This window comes from Neofelis nebulosa, chromosome 13 (assembly GCF_028018385.1).
Source record: "Neofelis nebulosa isolate mNeoNeb1 chromosome 13, mNeoNeb1.pri, whole genome shotgun sequence".
NCBI lineage: Eukaryota > Metazoa > Chordata > Mammalia > Carnivora > Felidae > Neofelis > Neofelis nebulosa.
The window spans coordinates 36,637,215-36,662,406 of NC_080794.1; the positions used below are offsets into that span (position 1 = coordinate 36,637,215).

General features: G+C 55.9%; 1 protein-coding gene across 1 annotated transcript in view; it reads left to right on the plus strand.

Moving 5' to 3' along the window:
* Window positions 1–7,878: 7,878 nt before the first annotated feature.
* The window catches only part of SLC29A3 (solute carrier family 29 member 3), a 43,246-nt gene continuing 25,932 nt past the window's right edge, over window positions 7,879–25,192 (plus strand). The window contains exons 1-2 of the mRNA XM_058696609.1: window positions 7,879–8,007; window positions 11,469–11,767. Of these exons, the coding sequence (XP_058552592.1) occupies window position 8,007; window positions 11,469–11,767 (300 nt within the window). The 5' untranslated portion in view covers window positions 7,879–8,006. The remainder of the gene's footprint in view (window positions 8,008–11,468; window positions 11,768–25,192) is intronic.

Below are 25,192 nucleotides of genomic sequence, written 5' to 3' on the forward strand. Positions count from 1 at the left end.
CATTCTGGTTGCTAAGGCTCAACCCATCCATCTCGGATCTCCAGCCTCCTGTTTAACTAAAGCCTTTGGCGTGCCTGCGTAGGCCTCTCGGGGCTGTGGCTGCCTGTTCTCCATGCTGTTCCCTTCGCAGCCTCAGCCCAGGGGCACCTGCCTCCCTCCAGACCACTCCACGGGAGAAGCTGCCGTGAAACCCGGCACTCTGAGCTGGGCACAGGCATCTCACACCAAGAGCCCAGGCTTCTTAGCACTTGGCCCTGGAGAACTGAGTGACTGTCTTCAACAGAAGTCTGTTTCTCTCACAATCGCTGTCCTGGATTCAGCATTCCAGGGACAGGAGGCACTGGAGATTTGGAGCTTCCCCAGTGCTAACTTTTCCAAACACAAACTGTCGGGGCAGGGAGTGGGGTTCCACGGTCATCCAGCACACCGTGTCTGTCGGTCAGTCCTGGGCACGAGGGCCAGGCCTCACACACTGCCCTCAGAGCCTGTGGCCTAATGGAGAGACAGAGAAACCGGTGGACAAGGGGGCCATGGAAGCCCAGAGAGGCTGCTGCCTCAGCCTGGGAGTCAAGAAAGGCTTTCTGGAACAGTGATATTTTAGAACACTGGGGTTGGTTTCCCTGAGCCATAGTTTCTCAGTTATGTATTTTAGGGGGAGATGCTTTTAGGCAAAAGTCTGCAGCAACTTTCTTTTATGAAATGTCTTGCTAAGAGAAGATACGGATGCCCCTTCAGCAGGTAATGGGCCAGATGTCAAGGCCGCTGTCAGCCGCAGGTGCTGAAATAGTCTCAGGGCCCGATCTGGGTGTGGGGGGGGAGGGGGGGGAGTGTGAGGTGGTGACCTCTCAGAGACCCTGACCCAGGAGATGGGGGTAATCCACGGGAGGGGGCACCCGTGAGTCTGTGCTCCTCCAGCAGCCATGAGGGCCCGACCCAGCCCAGGCCTCACTGCAGGTAGCTTGAATCTACCCATCACAGCTCCTCAGCCTGGGGAGCTTCCCCAAGAGAGGGTCCGGGATTTCTGGAAATTCAGTCAATGTTTTTGGATCTAATCCATAGATGAGCACAGCACAGGGGATACCGGGCGTTAAGTCATGCCTAGACTTGGCCCTCTAGCAGCTCACCGCAGAATAAAAAGTGAGTTTCCATAGTACACAAGGACCAGGAAGCAGCCAGCTGGGAGTGGCTCCAACACGGTACGAACACGAAGCAGGGATGGGGTCATTCCGGCTGCCTGCCTTGTGGTGGTGTCTAGGCTGGTGGGGGGATAGGGGTGGAGGGCTGGGTGCAAGGAACCAGCAGATAGCAGGGACCATGTGATCAGAGGTATGGAGGTGAGAAAGCTCGTAGCGGAGAGACTGAAGGATCAGGCTGGGATCTGGGAAGGTCAGAGGGGCCACCCTGACCCAGCTGCCAGGGGCCACCCACTCCAGGTTCACGCAGATCTGTTCCTTGACATTGGAGTCGAGGGCTTGGTCTAGAAGCCTGGCTCAAAAACAGATGCCTCCCGGATCCAGGCTGCACATCATATGGATAGAGAAGCAGCCATATTAATACTTTTGCCCCCTTGGCCAGTTCTTGAAACACAAGGCCGTCCTAACTCGCTTGCTTCCTCCTTTTGTTGGGAGCATGGATCTCCATCAAGCGGCCTCTCACCTGTGGCCTCAGCGTGCTAGGGAGCGATAGGGAGACGTGGAGACTGTAGCTAAGTAGAGACCATACAGCCCAGTGGAGAGGAAAGCCCTCACCACTGGCTCTAAGTTGTGGTTCCAAATAAGAACCCCCAGTCTAGGATCTGCTGGGCACCAGTGGGCTGTAGAAAGGTGCTGAAGCAGGGGAGGCTCAGGCTCAGAGCTGCTCTGGTTCAGGGCTTTGCTGGCTAGGACGGTCCGGAGCCCCCGGCCCTCTGTACAGACCGCCGAGAGGCCCCTGCCTGCGTGCCACTTGGCCGGGATTGTGTCAGAGAGACAGTGGCGCCTGCCTCGGTGCCCCTCCGCATCCCTTCACGGGATGGTGGCCGTGGCTGGTCCTCTTCCCAAGGGCTCCCCCACCGCCTGATGAAACCCGCGACAGGGCTTAGCTGCCAGGCCCCGGGGCCCCAGCAATTCCCCTACCACCAGGTCCCCAGGGACAGATAGATGCCCAGCACTCAGATCAGTAAATACTGTGATTACCCAAGGGGGTTACAGTGGGCAGAGGCTGTCGCTATGAATTGCAAAGGTTCACTGAGATCAGTTTCACTGACTTTTAGAAGAGCGGAGGGCGGGGCCGGGGGGGGGGGGGCTGTCCTTGGCCACCGTCTATTTCCATTTCACCTGATGCCAGAATTCCCTCCACAATAGCCCAGACACAGGCTTGTCCAGACTCCACTTGACTACTTCCAGAGATGCTGAACACACTACTTACTAAAAGAATAATGATAAATGTTAGTGATTGGGTGCTTACTTATTTTCACTGTAAGGGCTAATTAAAAAAAAATTTTTTTTAATGTTAATTTTTGAGAGAGAGAGAGAGAGAGAGAGAGAGAGAGAGAGAAAGTGGGAGAGGTGCAGAGAGAGGGAGACACAGAATCGGAAGCAGGCTCCAGGCTCCGAGCTGTCAGCCCAGAGCCCGACGCGGGGCTCGAACTCACGGACCGCGAGGTCGTGACCTGAGCCGAAGTCGGACGCTCAACCGACTGACTGAGCCACCCAGGCGCCCCTGTAAGGGCTAATTTTACCCTCAGCTAGTTTTACCATCACTAGGAGAATGTCTAAGTGTTACACTCCCTGCCAGCTTCTCAAAGATTTGGACACAGCTCTCACGCTCCACCCTGAAGCCATTCTCCCTCCATCCAAACACTGCCAGGTCCTCACGTGACGTGGGTCGGCCTCCACGTGCTCTTTTGCTCTCCCTCCCGCTCCTGGTGGCCTGTCCCCCTTCCTTCGACTCCCGCGGGGGCGTTATGATGGGCCAGCCTCACAGGGTCGGGGAGACATAGAGCCGCTGGCAACTGGGAGGTGCTGAGCACAGGGCTTGGTCTGACCCTCTCCTGGCTCCGGGTCCCATCCCCTCCCTAGGACGGAGGACAGCAACGGCCCTGTTGTAACTGGAGAGAGGAAAACAGAAGCCGATGGGGCACATTTGGTGTCGAGAAATGAGGATGTGCCTCCCTGGTGACTTCTGTGTTCTCCATCGAGTGGGAGGCGGGAGGCAAGGCCATCTCGGGGCGGGGTGCGTTTGGGGGTCTGAAGCCAGCGAAGGAGGAAGGTGGCAACAGTTCTGACGGAGAGCAGGAGCTGAGATGTGCCACGGGACCGCTGGCCTCCCGGAGGCCCATCGCAGGTTGGTAAGCACGACCTCGGAGTGGAACCCTTGCCTGCTGCACACTTTCTCCAGCAAGGCTCATCCGCTCAGATGTAGGTGGCTGCATCCCGGGTTGGCCAGCAGTACCACCAGGAGAGGATGGGCATGGGAGTGTCGGGCATTGCTGAGACTCTACTGCAATTATGGACTGTGGGCTCCAAGCCGACTCGGGGTGGAGGGAAAGATGCCCGAGGCATGGAGGGGAGACGGAGGGGTCAAGGGCTGGCATCTCCAGGAAGCTCCAGCAATTGTCCCCAAAGGGAGCCGTTGGACGCAGAAGGAGAGGTAGAGTGGGGGGGTTGAACTGGTGACGCGAGAGCAGAGAATTAAGGCTCGGCAGTTATGGATGAGTCCCTGTCTCCTAGGATCCACGTGCCCCGCTGGCGGGCCCAGTAAAAACCCCCGAAAGGCAGGACGTGCAGCCTCACTGAGCCAGCCCGCACGCACTGCAGTGACGGGGCGTGATCACAAGATGGCCTGCCAACCCCATGCCTGGAAGCCTTAGCACACACCCGGCTGACCTCCTAAGCGCTGGCTGTGTGAATTTGCAGGAAGAACCTGCAGACAGGTCAGCGGGCTTTGGGTAAGAGCTTGTGTGACCCACCCCTCTGACGATGCCCCTGACTTGGCTTTCAGTAAGGTGCCAATCTGAATCTGGGCTCTGCCACTTAGCTGTGCGACTCTGAGCGAGATACTAACCTCTCCGTACCCCAGGGTCCTCATATACAAAATGAGGCTAATCAGAGTACCTCCCTCATGGAGCTGTACATTGGACTCGAGCCGGTGGTCCCCGCGGGACAGGGCGGGGGGCGGGGGCAGCCGGAGCAGAGCTCTGTGAAGTCTCGCCTTCCTTGCCAGGCATCGGTACTGCTTACTGAACCCCTCCTCTGTGGCGTTGCTCTGAATCAAGTTCTGGGTCTCTCGAAAAAACATCCGCCCAGCCCTGGGAGGCCAAGTACAACAAGAGGGACCTCCTGACTGTGCCCCCTCCCCATCAGGGACAGCATCAGCCTTTAGGAACATCAGGAACAGTCTTCAGCCTTTAGGTTCTTGTCATTTCCCTGTGGACAGTGGCCATTGTCTCAGCTGTGCAGGATGGTGTATAGGTTGGAGCCTCTTGGGGAAATCTGGCTGCTCTCCCCGATCTGGACATCGCATCATCTTCACGGAATAGCCAGCTTGCTTGAGCGAATGTAGATTCAAGACAGGTCTTCTGCCTTCCCCCCAGCGACCACACAGGGGCCCCCAAATCCTCCGAAAGAGTGTCCTGGAGCCCCCTGCACCTCCCTCCTCCTGCCCACCCCATCTCCAGATTGCAGGTAGGGTCCAGGTGTCCGGGGCAGGGTGTTACCAACTGTATAGAATTGGGTGGGGGAGGCGGGGCTAGGAGCCAGGACGGTTCAAGGCCTAGAAGGGATAAGATGCTAAATTAAAACTTCCCAAATGTGGATCTGATTTCTTAGGCCGGACAAATCTGTCAGATATTGAAGCCAAGTGGCCCCAGCCTCCAGTCCATTGCCCTGACTTTGATCACCATGGTCACCTCTCTAACCCCCCTGGGACCCGTTCTCCTCATCTGCAAACCCTTATGGAAGGCTGTCGCCTACAGGGTGATGTGCACATGTCCATTCTGGCTTTCGTGACCATCCCAGCCCTCTCTCACAGCCTCACAGCCCTCCCTCCGTGGACATGTTGCTACTCTGCCCTCTGCCTTTGTTCAGCCTTCTGCTCCTTCTGGAAGGTCCTCCCTGCTCTCCTCAATGGGCCACAAGCGTCCTATCCAAGGTCACCTCTTCTGAGAAACACTTTGTAGAGGCTACTTTTAGGCAACTGGCTTGGGCAAGGTAAAAGGGCCCACGGTGACCACCCAAACAGGCTCCCTAGAGAACCCTAGGGGGCTTGTACCAAAAAAGGAAAATTCCATACATTCCCACACCTCCTCACTCTCTCCCCTTAACTACAGCTCCTCTCCCACCACTGCCTCCAGACCGACAGGCTCTCCTTTGTTCCCTTGCAGTGTATTCTGTAAACTTCTATCTCCTTTGTTCTGCCTTGGGCCAATCCTTTCACTGCCCCCGACACCAGCCCACCTGATCCACCCTTCTCCCTCCATCCCACTTCCCACCCCACCCGCCTCCACACCCTTGGGAAAGGCACTTGATGGAGACGCAAACAGGTGCCAACTTTAGAGTCAGACACACCTGGGGGGCAAACACAGGCCCCACCGTCCTGTGACCTCGGGCCAGCTACTTAACCTTACAACCTTGGACTTGCACCCTGTGAAATTGGGCTCACAAGGATGCGAGGCTTCAGCGAACGCGGACGGGTGCCCAGTCCTTGCTGACTCCGGTCACCGGCCCACCGCTGACCCCGCTGCACCAGGCACGTCCCTGCAGGGCTCCCAGTGTCCTCTGCGCTCACTGGCCTGTCTCCCCTGCGGAGGGTGGGAGTTCCTCCCACAGGAGAACCCAGCCCTTTGTACCTTTGGGCCTCTGCACGATTCTCGCCCTCGATACTTCTGACACCAAATGTGGGGGGCAGGGGCGGGGGGCGGTTCCCCACCAACAAACCGATTCTCCAACTCTCCAGACACCGTGGGGTGTCCTGCAATTCAGTTCAGTTCTGATGCTAACTACCTGGAGTTGGCATCAGTCCCGGAAGACTGTCCCCACTTGAGACACCAGTCGCAAGCGTGGGGTGCCCAGGGCACCCAAACTTCTGTCTGACTTGGCTGTTGGCTACAAAGTCAGGGGTTCCTATGACACCCATCCCTTCAGTTTCCGGAATTTGCTAGAATGGCTTACGGAACTCAAGAAAACACTATCACTAACTTATCGTAAAGGATGCAGATGAACAGGGTCCAAGGTCCCAAACAAAGGAGCTTCTGTTCCCATGGAGTTAGGGTGTACAACCCTTCCAGCAAGGAGATGTGTTCGCCAACCCAGAAGCTCTCCGAACTCCGTCATTTAGGGGTTTCTATGGAGGCATACCGGCATGATTAATGAACTCATCGGCCATTGCGGTTAAGTCAATCTCCAGCCCCTCTTCTCTGCAGAGGTGGGGCGTGGTGTTCAAAGTCCCAACCTCTTAATTTCACACTTGCTTCCTTCGGCACAACCAGCCCCCATCCCGAAGCTATCTTGGGGCCCAGTAGGAGTCACTTGATTAGCATAAACCCTGGCGTGACTGAAAGGGGCTTGTTATAAACAAAAACCGCTCCTCTCACCCTTATTACCCAGGAAATTCCAAGAATTTCGGAAGCTCTCATGTCGGGAACTGGGACAGACCTATGTTAAATAACAAAATTCAACCAAGTAAATTTGAGAATCTAATTGGCTTTATTAAATGATCCATGGGGCCGGGAAGCAATCCATCTAGCAAGGAGAGAGGCACTCAGGATAGTTGTACATAATGGAAGGTTTTTATAGACGGAGGGTGGGGTGAGAACGTTATTAGCAAAACAAAGTAAATAAATAAAGATTGTTTCAGAGAAGGTTGTTTGCTAGGGGAAAAGCAAGAGCCTTATCATGAGGATTGCCTTATCTTTCTTTGAGGGAGGGGAATGGGGAGGACCCTAGGTGACAGATTCATTGGGGCTGAAGGAAAGAAGCATTTCCTGACTGACCAGTTAAGGCCACCTTTCTGGAGGGGAGATTGAAACTGCGCTGAGTTTGGGGATTAAGCTCCGGTTTGGGAACTCAGTCTAAATGGCCATCTGGGACCTGTGGCTTTCTTTTCTTATATCACGATATCACAGGTCCTCATTGCAGGGCCTGGCACGCAGTAGGCCTATTGAATGAAGGAAGCCCGGTGTTCTGAGTCTCACCTTGCCCCAAGGGCACCTAGCGCTGAGCCCACCCTGTGCCTTGGGGGGCATCCATCACAGGCCCGCAGGGGCTTTAGAACTGCGGCTCCATCTTGGTTTCCTTGCCCCTCAGGCATGTGAGGGGTTAGGAGACAGTGGACGTAAGTGGCATGGCAGACAGAGAGGGTAAAGGTGGCCCCCTCGGCCTGTCACCCAGACACAAATGTCTGGGGGCTGGTGGGAGGGCCTGGCAGACGATCCTGAAGACCGTGTGCCCTCCAGCCCAGCCACCCTTCTGCCTCAGCCAGACAAGGAGTCTCCGGAAGGCGGTGACAAGGCAAAGCACCATGGCGCTGGCCTGGCATACAGAAGGCCCGACACCACGCGCAAAAGCTGGGTGGCTGGGCCAGCAGAGGGATCAGGGAGGAGTGAGGCGCTGCAGTTAGAGGGGGCGCCCTCTGCGGGAGTCTGGGGGCAAGGTGGAGCTCTTCAGGGTCCCGGGGTGCAGGCTTTGGAGACGATCGGGTCCCCGGGTCCGGCTCCCGTGGGGGGGGGGGGGGCGGGAAATGAGCGCGCAGGGCCCCCGCGAGCTCCGGGGCCAGCACCGGCGGTGCACCGGGCGGCCGGCGCCTCGCTTTGCCCGCCCGTGCAATGGGCGCGTAGCCGCAGCCCGGCGCCGGCGCGCGGGGGCCGGCCCAGGACAAAGGGAGAAGAGGGTTTGCAAACCGGGAAGCGCCGGCGTCAGCGGGCCGGGGCGGGGCCGGGAGGCGGAGCTCGGCCTGCGGCCCCGCCGAGCCCCTAGTCGCAGTGGCCGCGGCGGCCGGGGAGGCAGCGGCGGCAGCGGCGCGGCGGCGACAGTAAGTGCGGGCCGGAGGTCGGGCGCGGGCCTGGCACCCGACCAGCTCTTCAGCGCGGTCCCCTGGGGCTCGCGCTTCGGCGGCCTCCCCGCACGAGCCCTCCCGGGGACTGCTCCACGGGAGAGACCTCAGGGCCTCCGTCCCAGCGCCGGCCCCTCCTCTTGGGCGCCTGTCGCTGTCTCCCACCCCATCGTCCCTTCTCTTCCTTCTTGCTCCCCTCGCCCTCAATTTCCCCCTTTCCGGGTCGCTATCCTCTTTCTCTCCCCGCGCCCCATTCTCTCCCCTCCTCTTTCTCCTCCTCGTGGATTTCCTGAGACCGGACCTCACCACCTGAGGGGCCCGGGTATGGACACATCAGCCCAAAGTATCCACAAGGTGGCTGACGCTCAGTTCCAACTGGGGAGTCTGAGGCTGGAGGTGTCCACAACCCCAAAGCCCAGTCTGCCACGGCCTCTGGGCGGCGCCCTGTGTTCCCCAGCAATGTTTTCCCATAGGTTAGCACCAGCTCCCCTGCCCCCCGTTTCACAGGCGGGGAAATCGAGGCCCGATGGGGAGATTGACTTAGCCACAGTCAGAAACCAGGTCGGAACCGGCAGCCAGTTCCAGATGGTGGCCTGCAGCGGCCCCAGGCACCACCCACTTCTGCTTCTTGGTGCAGGCGCTGCCCCTACCCCCACATCCCCCAGGAAGGGAGCAGGGCCAGGCCCAGCCTGCTCCTGCAGGTGCCTGAGGGGCACACGCCAGGCCACAGCCCGCCCGTGCTTGACAATACCACGGCTCTTCCTTCGGTTTCTTTTTCTTTCTTTTTAATCCAAAAGCCAGCAGCTAGCTTTTATGAACCGTAATAAGACTTTGCTCACTCCAGTGCCCTGGCCTGTGACCCAGGTCAGAGAAAATTTCTGGCTCCTTCTTCAGAAGCTCGGTCAAGGCTGAATGGTCCCGGACAAATAAATGCCTGGAGATGAGAGTGGGCTAGAGTGACCCCACCGTTGGCCCCCGCACCCGCCCCTGTAGCTGGAGCATCTAGAAGGAACCACTTGCCCTTATGTCTGTTGTCCTACACGGGTCATCATTTTTACATTTTTCCACACTAATATAGAAATTTGTATGTGTCTGCACATGCCTGTGTGCCCACCCTGGTTAGTTTGTTAGTGCTGGGCTCCCTGTGGATTAAGGCTAGGGAGGGCTCTGCTCAACCAGGGGAGTTGAAAACTGACTTGCTGGCTTGGAGGTTTAGGTATGTGGCCACCTCTTGCCTGCCGCTCCGGGGTACAAGCTCCTACCCCAGTAGGAGAGAATATCCTGGCCACGCAAAATCCATTCATTCAGCAAACATCGCTGAGGGTGCCCTGCACCCTCTTTGCCTCTGCTCACAGCTCCCTGGCCGTGAGGCCTTCTAGAAGGAGATCTGGACTTGGAGCCAGCAGACGTGGGTTCACACTGCCAGCCAGCCTCCTCTCCCGCACGGGCCTCAGTCTGCTTGGCTGTACGACCTCTCTCTTGCCATTTGGGGGGCTGTGTGACCTGGGGCACATGACTGAACCTTTCCGAGCCTCTCTCTTCCTCTGCGAAATGAGTCTCAGCGTAGTGCCTATCACGCTGGGCTGTTGTCAGGCTCAAGTGCGGGCCTTTGACCGGCATTGCATGAGTACCGGGTTGCGTGTTAACTCTTGGCGATTCTTACTGCTCGAATGTGGGACAAATCAAGGCCCCGTTCTTCGCCCCTGAAAAAAGGAGGCAATAATTCCTGTCCTGACTTCCAAGAAATGTTGTGTGGCCCTCCTGAAATAGCAGAGAAGGCTCTGTGCCTGCGGGACAGGGTGTTCCCCTGCCCCCAGGGAAGAAAGGCTCTACTCCGCCTGGCTTGATGCTGTGACTTAAGGCTCAGCCTCTTAATGGGAGCCGAACTGCGCTGCGTTGATTTCTTGATGTATTGGGTGACGGAGGGGGAGGGGAGCTGCTACGGGAGACACTACAGTGTCCCATCGTCAGCTCTTTGGAAGTACTGCCATTTATCAAGCTGCTGCCATGTCCTAGGTGCTATATAGAGCATAGAAGCGGGCATACGACTTTTCAGCCGAATCCAGCAGCCAGCCAGCCAGGTGACAAGCCCACGGTGGCGGGGAAGACGCTGACGTTTGTGTAAGAGCTGCTCCCACGGTCCAGGCACTGACAGCCAGCTGCGGTTGTATAACCATCATAAGAAGGCCTCCCTCGGTTTGCAGACGGGGAAATCGAGGCTCCGAAGCATGGCCACTTGCCCAAGGTCATGTCGGCGATGGTTCCTAGCAGAAATTTCAGTTAGTCTTAGGTGCTATCGCAGATTGGGAGTGGCCGTCTCCTGGTGGGATGTAAGGGACAGAGGTGGGGGCCGGGGCAGGAACTGCCAACCCAGCCTTGGCCGTGGACCTGGTGTGTGACCTTCCACCCTTCGGACCTCTGGCTCCCACAAATTAAATGAGCGAGTGGACTGTTAGATCTCTTAGACACCATGGATTTTTGGTGGTGGTTGTTTTTTTAATGCTATTTACTTTGAATGTCTTTGCTTCTATTTATAGTTTTATTTCTGAACACATAATACATTCATGTCATTCGAAATTCCAAAGGCACACAAGAGTAGGCAGTGAAGATTCCTCCCTCCCCATCGCCCCCAGCCTCCCTCCTCAGACGTAGCCACTCTTTGAAATTTCTTGTGGGGGTGCCTGGGTGGCTCAGTCGGTTAAGCGTCCGACTTCGGCTCAGGTCATGATCTCACGGTCCGTGAGTTCGAGCCCCGCGTCGGGCTCTGTGCTGACAGCTCAGAGCCTGGAGCCTGCTTCAGATTCTGTGTCTCCCTCTCTCTCTGACCCTCCCCCGTTCATGCTCTGTCTCTCTCTGTCTCAAAAATAAATAAACATTAAAAAAAAATTAAAAAAAAAATTTCTTGTGTGTCCTTCCAGAGGACGTACATACGTATGTGTATATATTCTCCTCCCCACGCAGCCCAGCCCTGCTTTCTGGCACAAATAGTGACATATTCTGTGCACATCCCTGTCTCTTTTCTCACATAAAGTTGAAAAGAGTTTAGAGAACATTCTATGCTCACCAAGGGTCCTAATTCCTTTTTTTTTTTTATGGCTACATAGAAATTTGAGTGCCTTGAGACCAGGTTTGCCCTTCCGGATCCATTGCCACAGGCCGGCTGTGACACATTGTCGTACTCCGGTCCGGCCCGTGACTTATTTGCTACCTGTTTTGGCCTGCGTGGGAGTCGGGGGGCAGGGGGTGATCCTTTGGTCACTTACAGTTCCGATATCTTGTCTTTCTCGCTGTCGCTGATCCTTAAACGTGAAGCTCTGTAACCGTGCTTTGGTGACCCAGGGTGGGGGCGTGGTCAGCTTGTAGGACGGGTGCGTCCCTAGCTGTGCCCAGGCTAAGCTTCTGATCACCTGCCCTGTCTCCGTTTCCCTCTCCTCCAATAGTGGCCATGATCTCAGAGGATGACTTTCACCACAGTGCAAACGCCACCTACAGACCTGCAGGCAGCAATCTCCGAGCTGACCAGGAAGCGCTCCTTGAGAAGCTGCTAGACCGCCCGCCGCCCGGCCTGCAGAGGCCCAAGGACCGCTTCAACGGTACCTACATCATCTTCTTCAGCTTGGGCATTGGTGGCCTACTGCCGTGGAACTTCTTTGTCACTGCCAAGGAGTACTGGCTATTCAAACTCCGCAACTGCTCCAGCCCAACCGCAGGGGAGGAAGCCACGGGTTCGGACATCTTGGTAAGGAAGTGTTCATCCCGGGAGCGGGTGGGGGTGGTGGGAGCAAGCAGCCTGGTTGGGGCGAAGGGCAGCTTTGCTTGGGTTTCCAGGATGCTGAGAATATGGATGCAAGCCAGTGAGTTGTGTGGAGTACAGTAGAAAGACTTTAATCCCGAGACATGCCTTGCGTTGTGTGTGAGGCCTCGTGCTTCGTGTGGTGGGGAAAATGGAAATAGATAAGACACAATGGCAGCCCTCAGACTGCTTACTGTTTCACTCGGGCAGAAGACACGGACGGTGATTCTGTGCAGTGTCACAGGGTGAACCCAAGAATCCAGAGTTCGTGACTCCGGGGATTGGAAAAGGTGGCTCTAATAGCATTAAGGTCAGCTGTTGCAGAAAGTTCCAAAAAAGCAGTGCTAAAACAAGCTGGAAGGTAATTGTTCTCTCGTGTTCAAGTCTGGAGGGGCCAGCCCAACGCTGGTATGATGTTCCGTGGGGTCAGAAATTTTGTTGCTCTATCAGGTATAGCTTCCATATTAAGGATCACCTCACAGTCCAAGATGGCTGTTGGAGCTCCAGCCATTACAGCAAGAGGAGGAAGAGAGGCATAAGCACATTCCTGGAAGTCACACTCGTTGCTTCTGCTTACATTGCATTGGTCAGAACTGAGTCACATGAGCACATGCGCTGCAAAGGAGGCTCGGAAATGTAGCCTTTCAATATTGTCATTATCCCAGAGAACCGTGTACCCGGATAAGCTGAGAGATAGTAGAGTTAAAGGCGATGGGGGGAAACGAAGACTCGAGGATAAGTCCTTGTCACCAGCGGAGAGATGGCTGTGACTCAGAGCAGGTGGATAAGAAGGGAGAGGAACTTTCAGGTGGGAGAAAAAAACCTGAGCAGAGGCAGGATGGGAGAAAGTTCTGGTGTGTGAGGGGCAGTAAAGCACCGAGCGTTACTCGATGTGGGGTGCACCTAAGAGAAAAACGAGGCTTGAGGTCATTGCCCGGGCCCCGAAGTCCTTGCTCAGGCCTTGAATGCCAAGGTGAGGAGTGGACATTGTGTTTAGTCGGCAGTGGCACCACGCCCCCTCCCACCATCGGGGCCCTTCACTGTGTGGTATGACTTTTCCCTCGGGCAGGGGCAGTGTCGAAGAAATTATTCTGCCACTTGTTAAAACGGTAAGGAAGGCTCCACTAAGGGAGAGAGGTCGTGCTCCACTCCAGATACTATAAGGACGTGTGGGGATTTATAGCCAAGGAGGAGGGTGAGGGCTCAGTGGATGAAAAATTAGTAGGAAGAGCCCTCAAGGGCAGGGGGATTCTTGCTAAAGGCAGGCCAAGGGCCTGTCCACCAGGGGTGGGGGATGTGGAGCTTGCTCCTGTATCCAGGGCGATCAGATATCAAGGGTGGGGTCTTCTCGAGAAATTGACTTAGCAGGATTCTTGCTGGGACTGGGCTGGGCCCAGGTCAAGGCCTAGTGGAGAAGAGGACTCAGAGGTTTGGTTAATCTTTATCTGGAGCCTCGGTGCCCACAGCCGATCTAGGCTGGTGTCTGCTCACTCCTGAAAGCTCACGGATGGGGAAGGTGGGGCATCTCTGAAAGCCTGCCAGATTGGGGGTTTCAATCCCAATTGAAGGCCCCAGGGGGGCCTCTCTCCTCCAGGAGACAAGAAGAGGGAACGCTAGCAGACCGGAGCCATACCCCTCAACTGGCCCAGGCAGTGGCTCCCCACCCCCTTTTCTGAAAGCACTTTTGAAATCCCTGACCTAACCCTGAAGAACTTTCCCCAGTCTTGTAGGGATAAATCTGACTCATTGACTGGAGCAGGCCTGTTGTCTGTCTCAGGGACTCTACGTGGCTCCACGTTGGAATCACCCAGGGAGTTTTAAAGAAAATCCCAGTCTGCGGCGCCTGGGCGGTTCAGTCGGTTGAGCGTCTGACTTCGGCTCAGGTCATGATCTCGCGGTTTGTGAGTTCGAGCCCCGCGTCGGGCTCTGTGCTGATACCGCGGAGCCTGGAGCCTGCTTCGGATTCTGTCTCCCTCTCTCTCTGCTCTTCCCCTGCTCACGTGCTGTCTCTCTCTCAAAAATAAGCAAAGATTAAAAAAATTAAAAAAAAAAAAAAATCCCAGTCTGAGCCCCACCCCAGAGATTCTGATCAAATTAGGCTGAGGTGGGGAATGGGCAGGGTTATTTTAAGACTTCATGCCCTCTCCCCTGGCCCCAGCCCCTTGATTCTGACCCCCTGCCAATGCCTGTTCCCATTGACTGAGGAATTTGTGGACACCCCCCAGAGCCAGAGCAGTGTGGTGTAGACCCATTTCCACAGGTGAAGGGATGTCATGGGAAAGTAGTCTAGTAGTTTGTTTGTTTATTTATTTATTTATTTATTTATTTATTTATTTTCAACGTTTTTTATTTATTTTTGGGACAGAGAGAGACAGAGCATGGACGGGGGAGGGGCAGAGAGAGAGAGGGAGACACAGAATTGGAAACAGGCTCCAGGCTCCGAGCCGTCAGCCCAGAGCCTGACGCGGGGCTCGAACTCACAGACCGCGAGATCGTGACCTGGCTGAAATCGGACGCTTAACTGACTGCGCCACCCAGGCGCCCCTATTTTTTATTTTTTTTATGAAATTTATTGTCAGATTGGTTTCCATACAACACCCAGTGCTCATCCCAGCAGGTGCCCTCCTCCGTGCCCATTACCCTCCCTCCCATCCCCCCATAAACCCTCAGTTTGTTCTCAGTCTTTAAGAGTCTCTTATGGTTTGCCTCCCCCCATCTCTGTACCTTTTTTTCCTCCTTCCCCTCCCCCATGGTCTTCCGTTCAGTTTCTCAGGATCCACAAAGGAGTGAGAACATATGGTATCTGTCTTTCTCTGTATGACTTATTTCACTTAGCGTAACACCCTCCAGTTCCTTCCACGTCGCCACAAAAGGCCCTATTTCATTCTTTCTCATTGCCACGTCGTATTCCATTGTGTATCTAAACCACAATTGCTTTATCCATTCGTCAGTTGATGGACAGTTAGGCTCTTTCCATCATTTTAGTCTAGTAGTTTAGAGCCTCCTACTCAAGGTGTGGTCCCCGGATCGGGCATCACCTGGAAGCTTGGCAGTGAGGCAGGCCCCTGCCCCAGACCAGCTGAGTCAGGAGCTGCACGCTAACAAGCCCCCCAGGTTCCTGAGGGGCACAGTAGAGTTTGGGAAACACTGCCTAGGGCCTGGCTTCTGGAAGCAGACTGCAGGGGTTCACATCCTGCCTTTGTTTGTGCCTGGCTCTCTGGCCCCCGTGCTGCCTCATCTCCCTGGTATGTGACAGGAGGATGCTGCTATGACCAGCTTCTTAGGGTCCTTACGAGGATTAAGTAAATTAAGATGCGTACAAAGCCCTGAGCACAGGCTCGGAGAAGCTACCCCTCTAAGTTGCTGTATAAACATTATTATCGTTATTATCACTTGGGGGATGGGGCCCACACTTCTAAGCTGCGTGTGGCCCTGGTGTATTTCCAGACGTCTGGCTTGGCTGGGGTGCTTTATGATCCGCTTTTATGTACCAGTGACTCAAGCATCCCGATTGCTGCCAGCCTCGGTAAATTACCCAGCCCACTTGGGCTTCATCCAGAAGATCCCCGTCTGTCTGGGCCAGCACCCGGCCATGGCAGCCCCCAGGGCTAGACGGAGCGTGCACCTGTTCTGTCCACCTCCTCGGCGCCCACCCACCCCACCCCCCACCCCCCGCCCCCGGGAGCAGGCTGCCCCGGGGCAGGAGAGGAAGCACAGGCCGGTGTCTGGGAGAGGGGCGTCGCGCAGTGGACGTGTGCCGCGAACTGCTCTCGCTGTAAGGCGGTCCCTTCCCAGCTGCAGGCACTTAGCATTCCAGGCCCTGCTACGATGCTTTATTGCCTCTTTCCAAGCGCTGGCAGGTGCAGATGTAGTACCTGTGGCTGCCCGGAGCTCCTGGCTCTTGGCATCACAGATGAGAGACCTGTCACCCCTCGATTCATGGGCCGGGTTTGGGAAGCGAGCATGCTGGGGCGTCTCTGCATTTTGCAGGCTGTTTTTCTTTGCCTAATTCCTCGTTCCTGCCACCCACCTCCCCAGTTCTTTCCCGCCCTCTTCCCGATTTCCCTGCAAGAAGGGGCTGGCCGGCTCTGTCACCTGAGGGCCACTTTGGGCAAAGGAGGGGAGAGTCAGATGGGTCTGTCTCCAGCCACCACGTGCAACTCCATAAGCTGTTGGTCTGGATGTTGGGTTTTTTCTGCACTTTCCTTTTAATATTTCCCAGGGATGGATACCATTGGATGGGGAGTTTGGCTTAGTAGGATTGTTTGTACAGAGCCCCTCCCCTCCAGTTTATGTCACTTTCAAGGTCACCTCCCGTCCCAGGCTCATTCCCTTCTGCCTAGAACAGTTTGGGGGATGATTTAGAAAGCGTCCTGCTCACCCGCCCCCTTGTCTCTAGTCCCCGGAATAGGAACTTTGAATAAACCCACCACAGGCCTTTGGGCCCAGAGCCCAGAGCCCAGAAAATTACAGCATAAACAAGGAAGAATTTCTCTGAAAAGGTTGTGCCGCAGGGCACCACGGTGGCCACCGTCTTCTGTCTTCTGTCTTCTGAGCCCGACTCTGGGCCCCCTGAGCTAGCAGGGGTGTTCAACTCACCTCTCATTAATTCTGTTTCTTCAGACAAAAATCCAGGCCCAGAGAGGTTCAGTAACCTGCCTCAAATCACATAGCGAGGAAGGGCTGTAGAGAATGTCACGGAGAATTTAGATGAACACATGATTGCAAACTTGGTCAGGCTCAGAGAGTGGCGTAGAGGGGACTCTCCCGGAGATGGGACCACCCCGCACCCTGACTCCACCAGATGGAGAGCCTGCCCTTGGTCTGGCCTCCTTTTCCACCCTGGGAGAACAGGTGCCTCAGCAGAATCTAGCCCCTGGATTCTGGACCCACCTTCCAAGCTGTCGGCATCCCCGATCCCTTCCCCACCCCCGCCCTCTTGGCTCTGGGGTTTGTAAGCCATTCCTGATCCCGCGGGGCATTCCTGGTCCTCCACTGGCCTCTCCTGCAAGCCTGTCTGGGCTGCCCCTGGGCCAGGGAGGATAAGCCAGACACGCCCCTCTTCCTGTCCCCAAGAGGAGGGGGACTGCACCTTCTCCTGGTCGTTCCCTGCCACGAGCCCTGCGTGGCCGCCTCCTCACACACTCTTCTTATGTGCCTCGGCCTGTCCAGGGCTCCTCTCTGAGGGGACTGCAGGACACGGCCAGGTCATTGGAGGGGGGGGGGGGGGCAACCTACGGTCTGCCTTGATGTCAGAAGGGCTAGGCCCCCGGCCTGGCAACTGCTGCTGCCCCATCCAACCCGTAACTGGAGGGAGCCCAGTAGCCCAGTGTACCCCCATCAGGTGCTTACCCCACGACTCACTATGTTGAGTGTCTGGGGTGGGGGGGACGGGGGGCAGGGCACTGCTCAGCACGTTGCCGGCCTCAGCTCATTGAACCCTGCAGCACCTCCACGAGGCAGGGCTGTTATGATCCATGATGAGAGTACCCGGTTCACAGATGGGCACGCCTCCCCCACTGAGCTGTGAGCTCGTTGGGGATGGTGAATGCAGCTCTCTTACCATACATCCCTGTGCCCTCGGCCGGCACAGTGCCCAGCACGTCTTAGCAACAATAAAAATTTGTTGCGTTACTTTTTGTATGGTTGGGGAGGGGAGCCTCATCACCCCAATCCAAGATAGGGATGGCCCGGGTCTGCAAAGGACCAGAAGAAGATCCGGGAGTCACGGTGGCCACCACGAAAGTAGTCCTTTCACGGGCATTGCCACGGACATGAAGCAAGACCCTGACGTAGGGAAGGGACACAGGTTGGTCTAGTTCAGCAGGTGGGGGGCCTAGGACATCCCCTCATTTATAGCACCCTCACCCTGGCCCAGCCCCTCAGGACTCCCCCCCCCCCTCCCGAAAGCAGCAGAGCGTGACTTGGAAGCTATTCCTATGAATAAGGACAGACATCTCAATCCGGAGAGGTGGGGTTAAAGGAACCAGGGTAACTGGTTTGGAGAAGAGTAAACTGGAGGACAGGTTATCAGAGGAGTCTTGGCAATGACCTGCTGACTTTATAAAACCCCTGCTATGAAGCCCATGCCTATCCGCCTTTGGACCTACCAGGATAACCTGGTGAGTGAGGTACTGTGCTCCCCAGTTTCCTAACGGAGTAACTGAGGCTCCCTGGTCCATGGTCATCTGCTAGCGAGTGACAGAACTGGGTTCTGGAGCAGTCCAGAGGTGAGCAGGGCCTATGCTGCTAACCAGCGTGCTCTCTGGTCTCTCCATCTAACCTGGTGGAATAGACTAGAATCCCGTGGCGAGCTTTTAAAGCCTACCTGCTTGCCCCAACCACCCATCCAATTCTGGTGTAATCGAAGGAGGGCCTGGGCACGAGCATTGTTAAGTTCTCCAGGTGAGGCCGATATGCAGCCACATGACCCCAGTGAACCGTTACCGGGGGGGCGGGGGGGGGGGTGGTAAGGAGGAGCTGTTCTCTGCCCCTACCAGAGCACCCACCGGATAGACTTAGGCTACATGATGAGAGTTCTCTGGAAGAACTTGCTCCCGGACAGGTCGTCAGAGCTCCCCTCGGCTGCCGGCTTTGGGCCCCCTGTGCACACAGACCCTGGCGGCATCTGCACAGTGTTCGAGATATCACCCAGAGGGAAGCGCTCTCTAGGAGCCCAGCCACTGTGCTGAGGGTCCTGGTTCATTCAGTAATTTCGCAGGATTTGTTAAACACCCTGCTGTGTGCCAGAGGCTTTATTTTCATTGTCCCTTTTGGTCCTTCCTACAGCCCCAAGGGATAGGGATTATACCCATTTTACAGAGCAGGAAACCAAGGCTCAAAAAACCAAGGGAGTCTGTGCTCACTAAGCGCGAACTAAGTGACAACTGGGACTTCAGCTGGGCTGCCGGAACCCATGCCATCCATGGTCCTAACCCTGTCCTCCCTACCAGCGTTTGCAAGTGCTTTCAGACGGCTTTTGACCACAGTGCACATTTCACTGGGCAGGACTTGTGTCCGTGACAGAGACAGTAGCATCCACTCGAGAACAATCTCTGGTCAGAGTTGGCAAAGAGGAGCCAGTGATGATCTTATAAGTAAGTGGCTACAAGCCACCTAGGCTGAGGACAGAGAGCTGCCTTTGGATTTAACCTCGCGTGGGTCCTCTGCGGCCTTGGGGAGCAGTGCCGAGGGGGAGGGACAGAATCTGGACCCCAGGCTGTGAGCCAGAGGACACAAGAGGAACACTGGAGACAGCAAACGTGGAGAATTGTCTCTCGGAGTTTTGCTTTCAAAACTCCCATTCTAGGGGCGCCTGGGTGGCTCAGTCGGTTGAGCGTCCGACTTCGGCCCAGGTCATGATCTCGCGGTTGATGAGTTCGAGCCCGGAGTCGGGCTCTGTGCTGACAGCTGGGAGCCTGGAGCCTGCTTCGGACTCTGTGTCTCTCTCTGCCCCTCCCCCGCTCATGCTCTGTCTCAAAAATAAAATAAACATTAAAAAACAAAACAAAACACCAAAGCTCTCATTCTGGAGGAGTGAGGCAGGAGTTCCAGGGAAATGTGGTCAAGGAGGGTATGGATTTCCTGGTTTGGTTTTATTTTTAACTCAGGAGAGAGAGCAGCCACTTTGTGTGCTCATGCAAGTGGCCCAGGAGAGAGGGGAAGGCTGGTGCTGAGGAAGAGGAGGACGCACGGTGAGCAAGGTCCATGAGCGGAGGGCATCGGCTCCGGTGCACAGTGGCGGCGGCGGGGGGGCGGGGGGGGGGGGGTCCCAGAAAAGAATGCAGGTGATTCATCCGTAGGAGAGAAGGCAGCCGACGATAAAAGGAAATAAAACTGTAGTCGTGACCCATTAGATGGATCTCAGATTCTTCAGTGGCTTGCAGCCTGTAATTTGAAAACCTCTGCTCTACCTGTTTGCCTCCAGCCAGCCATGAGAATGCATTTTGCCCTCACTGGACAGAGGAGGAGAGTGGAAGCAGTAAGTAACTTGCCGGTGCCACAGGACTGTGGAGACAAGAGCAGGATTGCAGCCCAAGGGTACCTGAGCCTGCATCATGTTTCCTGGTGCACTTGGCAAATACCCAGATTCCCAGATCCCGCCCTGCTGGCTCCTTCCCCCCAGGGTGGGCCCGGTGCCCCTGATATATCAGGGAATCACTTCTCCATGCCACATGCTGTTCCTCCAGAAGGATGTAGACGTATCGGCATGTTCCTGCAGACCAATCCTAGTGCAACTCGGATCCCTCCAAATGGAAAAAAAAAATGCACGGACTCCATTTGGGAATCCGCTATTTAAGAGCCAAATTCCAAAGAATGGTGTCGAAACGCCTTCCTTCCCCCCAAAAGCCTATCGAGGCAGGATTTGATCTCCTGAAGGGGAGATAGCAGAGACGGTCTGGGGCTCCGGCAGGACAGGAACGGACTCCGGGCTTCCTGTGCAGGGCATGGGTGAGTGGCCATCGGGCAGAGAGGGCAGGCCCCTCCCCACAGCCGCCCAGTGGCTTTGGCTAGTGGGATGGCAGCCCTAAACCATTTTTAAAAATTAGAACCAAACGTGAGTCATTTTTTTTATTCCCTTGTCCACCCTCTGATTCTAACTGCAGGCCTGTGATGGCTTTTTCTTCTGTTTTTAGCTCTCGCTGCGTCCTGCAGAGGGAGAGAAAAAGCCCGACTTGAAACGCTGTCAGTCATGCCTTTGGTGGCCTCGACTTCTCAAATACTCTTTTTATTTTCTCCAAGCGTGCTCGCGGCCTCCGCTCCCCACCCACGCCTTGCTCCCTGGCCCCCCTGGGCTATCGATCGCTCCCCACCCCCCCTCTGCCTTCGATTTTATTTCCTCCCGCACTCGTCCTTGGAATCCAGAGGCGATTTCCTCGACAAATTAGAACATGGCCTGGGCCTTAAGTGCTCAAGTGTCTCCTTAACTTGATTGATCATCGTGTGTATCCTGAGAGCGGAGCCAGACCACAGTCTTTGCCTGGTGCCTTCGTTACAGGGATCATCATCTGGGAGGGGTCTCTGGAGGCAGCGAGGGCTGGAGGGTCCTGGCTGGCCTCTCGGGGGGTCCTCTGTGTGTGTTGTTTTTGCACACACCTGAGGCCTGAGCGGCCGTGGTTTCCATCTCCCTGCACACATGTCAGGTGCTGGCTGGGTCTACTCAGGGCTCCCTCTTCTTCCTCTTCCCGGTGGTTGTCCTGGGTTTCCTTCTATGGAGAACAGCTAGAGCACCCCCACATGCCGTATGCCTGGCCCCTCTGCCCCGCTGTCAGTCCTGGGACACTGAGGCATGTCGGCCCTCGGAGGACTGCAGAAGGGGCCTGATGAGAAGAGGGCTGTGTGGGTAGATGGGGTGTCTTCTTGGAAGGCCTCCTCCTCCTCCTCCTCCTCCTCTTCCTCCTTGCCCTGGCCACGTGGTCAGGCTGCAGAAGAGGAAGGACAGGCCGGCCGGAACATCAGCAGTGACCGAGCCCCGAGTCAGCTCTCACCCCTCAGAGGTCAGGATCGCTTGCACGTGGATTGACGAGGCTCACTGTGTCTCTGGCCCTTCCCTCTATCTGGTTCTGAGTCCTTTCTCTGCCTCCTGAGGTTTCAGCCTGAAGGGCGGGTAGGCGAACAGACAGGATGAAAATCAGAGGCCAGCTTGCCTTGTTGGAGAGCTTGGGAGAGCTTTGGTGGAGGGGTGGGGTAGAAGGCTTGACAGAAGTAATGCTCCCCTCCAGTGGTAGAAAGACCTGAGGTCGAGGAAAGCTGTTTGGTTTCTTATGCTGTTTCAAATTTGCTGGGTGACTTAGGGCTCTGTTTCCTTACTTAAGAAACCAGGTGGGGGGCACCTGGGTGGCTCAGTTGGTTGAGTGTCTGACTTGGGCTCAGGTCACGATGTCAAGGTTTGTGAGTTCGAGCCCCACGTCGGGCTCTGTGCCGACAGCTCAGAGCCTGGAGTCTGCTACGGATTCTGTGTCTCCCCCTCTTTGTCCCTCCCCTGCTCGCACTGTCTTTCTCTCTCTCAGAAAACAAACATTAAAAAAAATAATAAATAAAAATTTAAAAAAAATAAAAATAAAAAAAAGAACCGAGGTGGATGTTGGCCAGCTTTTTCTGCAAACGGCCAGATGGTACATAGTGGAGGCTTTGTGGGTCACGTGATCTCTTTTGTAAGCTACTCTGCCCTGTACCACAGATAATCCATAAACAAATGGGCCTGACTGGTTTCTAGTATTTACAAAAATGGAGACGGATAGATTTGGGGACAGCCGATGCTGAGCCCTGGACTAGGCGCTCCCTTACAGGTCTTTCCCCACTAGTGTTCTGAGATCTGTTATAGAGGCACCTACCCTGGCCTGGGTTCTGTTTGGAACGCTGACCGCTGTCTGACGTATCATCTATTTATTTGTGCATGCGTTTTGCCAACTCTCCTTGACCCGGCAGTCAGTTCCATGAAAGCGGGAACTTGGGCCGAGTCCCGCGTGCCTAGGATGTCTACTGAGCTCAACCAATACGTGCAGAATGATGACCTCATCTCTAAGGGTTTGCGGAGGGCCCGGCTGGTGCTGGGCCAGTGAGGAGAGGGACCAGGAGGAGGGCCCTCGTCTCAGGATTGTGCGCTGTGATCCCGCACTCGGGGTTTGGACTCACGGCAGGGTCATTGTTTGACCGGCACACTCGGGTGACACCGGAGCAGACAGTCTCCGCTGCCCGACCCGCCGTATGCTCTACTTAACAACGAGTTGGTCAAGCCTGAAACTTCCGGGTTCCCCTTTGTTTCGTTCTGTCTTCGCGCACCCGGTCTGTCAGCGAGTTTTGCTCATTCCACCTTCCGAAACGTCTCAAGTGCCTCCGGTTCTCTCCTCCGTGGCCAGCTCCCCTGCCTCAGCCTTGCTGGCTGCTGGCCCTCTAAGGTCAATTCCATGGCCATGGAGGCTACAGAGGGGGTCTCTTTAAGATATAAAATAGGCCATCCACTGCGCCAGGTAAGGGCACAAGCTCTGTGGACAGAGGGCTGGGTTGGAGCTGTGTGACTTTGGGCGAGTGCCTGACCTCTCTGAGCCTCACTTTCCTCATTTGCAATATGAATCTTCCCTCAGAGGGATGCTGTAAGCATTCGGAACAGCAGAGTGCGGGGAGGGCTCTGGGAATGTGTGCCAGGACCAGGTTTCCCAGCTGGTTAGCATCCTGCGGTGGCTTCCTGCTGCACTTAGAATAAGATCCAAACTCCAATCTCTGCCTGTTCGCCCCGCCCCGCCCCTGCCTCCAGCTCGGTCTCCCCCTTCTCTCCCTTACTCCCTGTAATCCAGGATCAGCTTGCTTTGTCAGTTGCTTCAACACACCAAACTCACTCCTGCCTTGAGGCCAACCAGATGCTGTTCCCTCTGTCCAGAATGCTTGTCCCCTCACCCCTCGCGTAGCTTGTCCTCGGGTCCAAACATCACGTCCCTCAAGAGGTCGTCTCTCACCACCCTCCCCAACATCAGCACCCCCACGAGGCTCTATTATAGCCCCTTACTTGGTTTTTCTGTTTATTGCACTTAATATAACTTACAGTCTCCCCCATCCCCACCCCTTAATTTGCTGTTTACGCTTTTTCTTGCCTCCCTCACTAGAACCTCATGGCATCCTCAGCCTCTAGCACATTTTGGCACACATAAGGTGCTCAGTCGTTACTGTCAAATGAGTGAATGGGCTCTATCTGCCTTCGCTGTTTCCTGAATGAAGAAGTGAATGGATAAACACATAGCCATTGTTACCTGCTGCTCCCCCTGAGTTCAGTCCACCTCACCTGCCGGGTGACCCCTGCTGTGCGCAGCACGGATCTTATCAGTGCTGTGCAGAAGCCTTCTTCCATGGCTCCCTAGTTCCTTCTGAGACAAACACCCCTCTTCAGCCTGCTACCTGAGACCATCCGTAGTCTCCCCTCCTTGCCTCCCTCACCTCACATGCCCCGTCATTTAACCAAACTGGAGCCCCCAGGGTGTCCTGGAAGGGGGCCAAGGAGAGGGGCCTGTGTGCTGAGGAGCCTGAGGAGGGTTGGGGGGCCAAGGCTCCATAGAGGAGCGGGGAGGTAGCCGAGCCCTGCAAGGCAGACAAGGGCCAGAGTCACTCTGGAGTTGGGGAGGCAGAGGGTGGCCAGGCACAGGGAGAAGCTTGAGCAAGGGGGTGTGGTGGAAACGTGGGGGAGGGCCTGGAGCCCTGGGTGGCAGAGGGGAGTCCGGGGGTGCGGGTGGGAGTGCAAGCCACTGTCCTTTGCTAGGGATGTGGGATCTAGGGACAAGTGATCGACCTGGGGTGGTGAAGGAAAGCAGAGAAACTTTGAGAAGGGCCACTGAGAAATGGAGCCTCGGGAGAGGTGGCTTGGGGTCCTCTTGAAGGTGTGCCTGAAGGCCTGTGATTTGAGAGCTTGGAGCCGGGGCTCAGCAGGCCACCCAGGCGGGATTTGAAAATTGTTGAATTTCGGTGAAAATTGTTCTGGAGGCAGAGACGGATGGATGTAGGCACGGGGCTTGGGACTCATCGAAGCCGGGAGACAAGAGCGTCCCAAGGCAGGAGTGTGGGACAGAGGAAACTCAACGTGCGGCTCGGGAGGCACCTCTGGTGGCAGAGAGCAGAGGTGGACTGAGCTGCCTCGAAAGAGGAGGAGGAGGGGTGGCCCGGGAGTTCAAGTGCAGAGCGCTGGAGGGAAGGTGTGGCCGTCTCCTGTGGCTGCCGTGACCAGGCGCTCAGATGTGGGCACAGGATTTGCTTCTCACAGTTCTGGCATCCAGAACCCCCAAACAAAGAGGCCAGCAGGGCCATGCTTGCCCCCAAAGACTCTAGGAAGAATCTCGCTTGCCTCTTCCAGGCCCTGGGGGCTCCTTGGCACTCCCTGGCTTGTGGCCGTGCGATTCCGGTCTCTGCTCTGTTCACGTGGCTGTGTCTCAGCATCCAATGCCCTCTCCTGCTTATGTGGACACCAGTCATCACATTTAGGGCTCACCCTGGTCCCGTGTGACCCCATCTTAACTAATTGTATCCACTAAGACTCTATTTTCCAAGTCAGGTCACATTCTGAGGTTCTGGCTAGACATGGGCACTATTCAACCCATTATAGCCGGGGTGGCCCATGGTATAAGGAGCCTGACCACGCCTTGGTTATGGGTGGGCTGCAAAGAGGCCCCTTTGGAGGAGTCTTTCCCCAGAGCAGTCTGGGAGGGGTAAGGGTAAGCATTGAGGGCATAGGCTGCCTTTCTAAGGAGTTTGTGGCAAAAGGGATGAGGGACCTGGGGCTGGAGGCAATGAGATCAGACAGGTTGTTTTCCTTAGCTAGATGAGAAGGAAAGCCAGCAGTGAAGGAGAGACGGAAAATGCAGGCAGGGAAGGCAAGTGTTCATGATGCAA